Source organism: Fundulus heteroclitus, chromosome 17 (genome assembly GCF_011125445.2).
Source record: "Fundulus heteroclitus isolate FHET01 chromosome 17, MU-UCD_Fhet_4.1, whole genome shotgun sequence".
Taxonomy (NCBI): Eukaryota; Metazoa; Chordata; class Actinopteri; order Cyprinodontiformes; family Fundulidae; genus Fundulus; species Fundulus heteroclitus.
Window position 1 is genome coordinate 21393322 of NC_046377.1, and position 6000 is coordinate 21399321.

The following is a 6000-nucleotide window of genomic DNA, read 5'->3' on the forward strand; positions in this document are numbered from 1 at the left end:
CCCAAGTGGCCAGAATGAATAATTGGCAAAAAAAGGAGCCAGTCAGTTGCCGATTATGTTAGTGAGTCCAAATAAACTAGAAAAACTTGTTTATTCAAGTCAGTTCATGCTTAAAATGAACTATATTTCATTATAAAAACCAACAAATCTAATTGGTTAACCATTTATCTCTGAAGTTCTTCTGTCGCTCGAGTTGGGGTCAAAAGAAAACAAATTCAGCTTTTTATGCCAGCTAAAACAAAACAACATCTTGTTTTGTCTCTTCAGGTTTTATCTCTCTAATATTTGATTTCAAGGCGCCAATTTTGGGCGATTAAATCAAATAATTTCCTGATAAAGAGAATGGGGGGTAATTGTTTTGCTCTCAGACATCCATGTCCTCTTGTGAGCCTCTTTGAACGGCTGCTGATGAAGTTCCTCTCATTATTTACTGACATAAATAGTCAGAGATTTTCTCCATGAGCACCCCGGGAATGAAATGAGACTTTCTACGCACGTCGCCATCCTGGGAATGAGGCGAAACCGAAGCTTTAAACACATTTCCTCACTTACTGATCCCATAATTTAAAGTCTGTGTAGTAAGATAAGCAATGCAGAGCTACCCCCTCCCCCACCTGTTGCTACACAAAGGTCAAAATAAACATTTCTCCCAACCAGCTGCAGGCTAGCGGCAAGAACTGACAGCCCAGCTAATAAAGCCTTGTTCTGCTTGTTTATTGTCATAAAAACACTAAGCTTAGCCTCACATGAACACGGTGGTGTGGGATTTGGCTCCTTTTCTTGAGTTCTTCTATTTTTTTGGGCTTTCTTTTGACCTTTAGCAAATTTCTGATCAAACTCTGTAAATATCAGGCAAAGAGAACCAGGGTGAATCCAGAACACAGCTTCCAAATGATGATTTAATATATTAAAAGGAAAATAAATCAATTCAAACCTGACCCATAGTAAAACATTTATTGTCAAATTTAAACATATTTTAGCTGGCAGTGAGAATTTTCGCCCGCTCCTCTTTGCAGAATTGCCTGAATTCAGCTGATTGGAGGGTTGTTTAAGAAACCGGACTGGATCTTCCTCCCCTGTGGTGAGTTTAACATAAAGACTGGAACAACCCACTGCTTAACGTCATTTCTGCAGAATACGTCCTAATTTCCGAGATTATGATTAAAACCATAAAAACCAGGTCCAGGGACATCCGATCTGATCCTTTCAGATCATTCTCTGCATGAAACTTATTATCCATCTCCGTCAATCATTTTCTGGGGATTTCTTGACTCATCCAAACATCTTTTACTGTTTTAACGCAGTTTGCATCGATAGTCTGTGACATCATCCAAGGAAGACCGATCACCCGCTACTACCATCTAATGTAGAACAGATTACTGGATCAATGTGAGCTTCTGTGCTTTTTTGTCTCTCTTGTTGTGTCTCTGCTCTGTCTTCTGTAACCCCCAGTCGGTCGAGGCAGATGAAGGTTTTTCCTTCCCGTTAATGGGGAGTTTTTCTTTCCACTGTCGCCATGTTCAATGCAGACGACTCTCCCTGTGGCTCTACGGTTCCCCAGGAGTGAATGCTGCTTGTCGGGACTTTGATGCAATCAACTGGTTCCCTTATATAGGACATTTTTGACCAATCTGTATAATATGACTGATTTTGACTTTGTAAAGTGCCTCGAGATGACATGTTTCATGAATTGGCGCTATATAAATAAAATCGAATTGAAAATTGAATTGAATAGTCCTCCAATCACTCAGCAGCAAAACCTATTTCAGTTCCGACCCACTGGACTCGGATCGACATTGGACAGAAAACACCAGCCAGACCCAGGAGGGTCTTTGCAGCATCTTGGCAAAGTCTTCTGGGGCGTGTTTGGATCACATGGCCCCCCGGTGAAATTAGAGAGCTTCTTTGAGCTTGTGTCAAAGGCCCAACTCCATTTCTGCAGGCTGTGGACTCATGGGGAGCGTGCCGTGGTCTTAATCCAGTGTAAAGGGCACAGCATCCAAATCAGACACACCAGGATCCCCCGGTTATTTTCTATTGAACCTGTCAGTGCAGGCTGGTGTAGCAGCTCCACGTCCCGGCGCCGAGCGGTCCCCTTCAAACCCGTCTGAGTCCGACGTGTCACCTTCTGGATAAAGCCTCCAGTCGCGGCGCGGCGCTTCCGTTTTTTAGGCTCATTCTCACCGTCAGCAAGACACAATCTGCTGCCGTTCATTTAGCTGAATACATGGAAAATAACGTTAACGCAGCTTGACAGACGGAAAATAGGATTTAAGACCCAAAGCTGGGAAGTTGGTATTCAGTAGAGGAGCTGAGGGACGATTCCTAAAGTCTTAAACGATGACCGGCGGGTTCAAGATGCATCCAGAATCAAATGGCTTAATTATCTACTCTGCATGGGGTCAAGTTCAGCCTCATTATTGGGTTCAGGTGTTTTTAAAGTCGCAGGAGAGATTCCCTCACTGCAAAAAGAAAACTAAAAATAAGTAGAATTATCTTGAAATGAATGTATTTGCCCTCGATTTGAGCAGGTAAATAAGATTATCTGCCAATGGAATGAGTATTTTTACCCCTAAAATAAGATAATTAGATATACACCACTTGAAATAAGGTGATGGAGATGAATTGTCCCTATTTTAAGTGCAAAAATCTTATTCCGTTGGCAAATAATCTTATTTACATGCTCAAATCAAGGAAAATACTCTCATTTCAAGAAGATTTTTCTTATTTTTAGTTCTATTTTTGCAGTGCTCCTGTCCGTCCTCCAAATTTTTCTGCTTTTGCTTCTTTTTTCTTTTTTTAAAATCACACGTAAAAATTTAAGACCATCAAACAAATTTTAATACCTGATGAAATATAGGTGAACCAAAAAAAAAAAAAAAGAGAAAGTTTCCAGAACATGATTTTATTTGTTAAAAGGAAAAGTGTGAAAAGTACTTCCTCATTAAATTAAAAATGAACCGTGATTAGAAACTCTTTTCAGGTCAGCGACACAGACTGATTACTCCAGGATCGCACGACCCGATCTAAAGCAATCAAGAACCGATGAGAAACGGACTCCAGAACCGTGATGGAATGACGGTTCTGGAGAAAACAGCGGAGAACCTTTTACTACCAGAGTTACTCCAAGAGCCTGAAGGATTCATCCAGGAGGTCAGAAGAACCCAGAACATCGTTGAAAGCTCTGCAGGCCTCACTGCCTCGGTTAACGTCACGATTCAATAAATAAAAGAGAGAGAGACTCAAAAGAAACAACATTAATGTCCACAGTGGCCTAGTCAAAGTAATTCAGGCTTTTCATTCTGGATAAACCCTCCAGTGGGGCTGAATTCCCACTCCCAAACCTTTGACTCCAACCTGGGGGGGGACTTCTTTTCCATATAGAGCCGGGTTGGTTTGATATCTTATTTTATCAAACCAATAAAATAAGATACTTTATGGGCTGTGAAAAGGGGGGCGGATACCTTTTCACAGCTGACTGGGACTCAAGGGCCAAAGAAAATGTCTGATAGACCTTGAGGAGCCGTGAAGAACCTCCTCAACAGACGACTTGAAGGAGAAACGTGAAGAAATGAGGCGCAGGCTGAGACCTCACTAATCACCGCCATGCAGACGCCAGCAGAAACCGGAGGATCTGCAGCAGCAGCCGCCGCCGTGTGAGGAAGGAAACTCCACGTCTCCTTTCAGAGCGCTTTTCTCTTCTCACCAATCCTTCATTTGCATTTTCTCATTAGAGCGATCCTCATCTCCATCGTTCAGACCGAGGAGGTGTCACAGGAGCACGCTCAGCGCCTCTACCAGCCGGGCTTCAAGATGTACTGTCAGCACGGTGCATAATCACCCCCCCCCCGTCTCTACCTTTCCACCAGGCTCACCTCACCTCCACGGCGAGGGAGCGGCGGCCACCCCCTGTGTATACATTACACACCACCTTCTGCATCGACCAATCAGGGGCTGCGGCAGCCAGGCAGACTTGGAGAGCACATAGTTACAGCAGCGGATCCATACGTTTGGACCTCGGCGGGAGGACGCAGCGAGGAGCCAGAGGACCAGAAAGGACCGGGAGGCGGCGACTCGGCCCAGGCGGTCATTGTGATGCAGGGCATCCCCCAGTGGGCTTTGGCAGGAGGCCATTTAAAAAAAGATAGCCTCAGTTATGCCTCAGCACTCGGTTAGAGGCCATTCTTTGTGCTATATGGGGGGGACAGTAGGGAGATGATGGTGTGATGTGCTGCAGGGAGGGTTAACGGTGTAAAGGTTTGACATTCAGAGCCCAGGAACGCAGGGAGCATCGCTCCTCTGGTGCATGTGCTGAAAACCAAAGGTCATCCGTCTCTGGAACAGAGGCTGTCTCCCTCCTGAGCAAGTCTGCAGGTAAATTCCCAGAAAAAAAATCTGAGACACATCAGGAAATCAGCTGCTTCAGACCTGAACCCCCCCCCCCCCCCCCCCACACACACACACACACACACACACACACACACACATGCTCCCACATATGCAACCACAGGCGTACACACCTCTCCATCCTCCTCCTCCTCCTTCCCTGAGGCGCCATGCAGCACTCAGGATGAACCCACGGATCCTGACGTCTCACCGTGAGGTGTCAGCTCCGGTGCAGGAATCACACCCTGCACGCACGCACGCACGCACGCATGCATGCATGGGCGCACGCGGCGGAGTGCTGCAGCCTGCAGGTGCATGCAAAGGTGCCCGAACGCGTCCGCGAGCGCGTCCGAGTGACCTCACCTTTCACTTGGCTCTCGTATTCGGCCAGGATTTCTTTGTCCTTCTTGCTTTTGTTGGAGTTTGACATCTCGCCCTGTTGGAGGTGACCGATCGGCCGGTGGGTTGGCAAAACAAAAATAAAATAAAAAAATGAAAAACTTAAATACAAAAAGCACCCAAAAAAAAAAAAAGGGATTCTGGTTATTTCCCTCCGTGTGCGCCGCCCGAGGCTCCCTCACCCGCACACATGCTCCTCACATCCATCCAGTGCCGCAACCGCACAGCCAGTAGTGGCCCCGCACCTCCACGCTGAGGAGGAGCAGGAGGAGGAGGAGGGAGGGAGTGAGGGAGGAAGAGGAGAAACAGACACGTGCACACACCGGCGCGCGCCACGGCACACCTCTGCGTTTGATGTTATCTTCACCCCGCCGTCACCTTTTTACCCAGGCGCATCTAAAAGCAGCGAGGGTGAAACGAAATGAATGAAAGGCGCCGGTGAGGAGATGGGTGTGTCGGCGCCGAGGGCGGGGCTAGAGGCGTGACGGGCAGCCGGAGTGGCCAATTAGTCACAGCATAGTAGAAGCATGATTTCTAATAATTACATTTCTTTATTAACAAGGTTTTTATCCAGTTGTTTATTCCGATAAAATGTTTTTTTTTTGCATTGGATTCAAAAGGATCCTGCGTTGTATGTCCATGCTGCCCATAAATCAGACTGAGATCAGCGCCACATGTCACAGTGCGCATTACAAACAGATTCTCTCCGTGTTCCTGAAATTGTGGCCGCTAACGCCACCTTCTGGCCAAAATGTTGTGTTGCGACGCTTAAAACTGCAAAATCGGCATTTGTAAAAAGCTAAATAATGAAATAAAACGCTGAACCACCGGGTCACGTGGTTTAGCTCATGTCCTACAAACACTTAGGCGGTAATTCAGATATTTAATTTTAATCGCAACATTCAAACCAAACCAACCAAAGCATTTCATGTCATTTCCTGGGAATATTTGGCGGCTATGTTAGTGAGTCCAAATGTTGAGGAAAACTCGTTTATTCAATTCAGTTCACGCTTAAAATTAACTATATTTCATTATAAAACCAACAAATCTAATTGGTTAACCGTGTATCTCTGAAGTTCTTCTGTCGCTCTAGTTTTGGCGTCAAAAGAAAAACAAATTCAGCTTTTTATGCTTTGTTGAACAGCTCTGACTCAGGCAGATCAGATGGAGAAGTCTTGCCATGGATTCATAGTTAGATTTATGTCCGGACTTTGA

General features: G+C 45.5%; 1 protein-coding gene across 4 annotated transcripts in view; it reads right to left on the reverse strand.

Annotated features, from left to right (window-relative positions):
- LOC105937148 (SLIT-ROBO Rho GTPase-activating protein 1) overlaps positions 1-5173 on the reverse strand; it is a 45467-nt gene extending 40294 nt beyond the window's left edge. For all 4 annotated transcript variants that reach the window (XM_021324414.2, XM_021324413.2, XM_012878312.3 and 1 more), the window contains exon 1: positions 4750-5173. In XM_021324414.2, coding sequence (XP_021180089.1) covers positions 4750-4816 — 67 coding nt within the window. In that variant the 5' untranslated portion in view covers positions 4817-5173. The remainder of the gene's footprint in view (positions 1-4749) is intronic.
- Between the last annotated feature and the right edge of the window lie 827 nt (positions 5174-6000).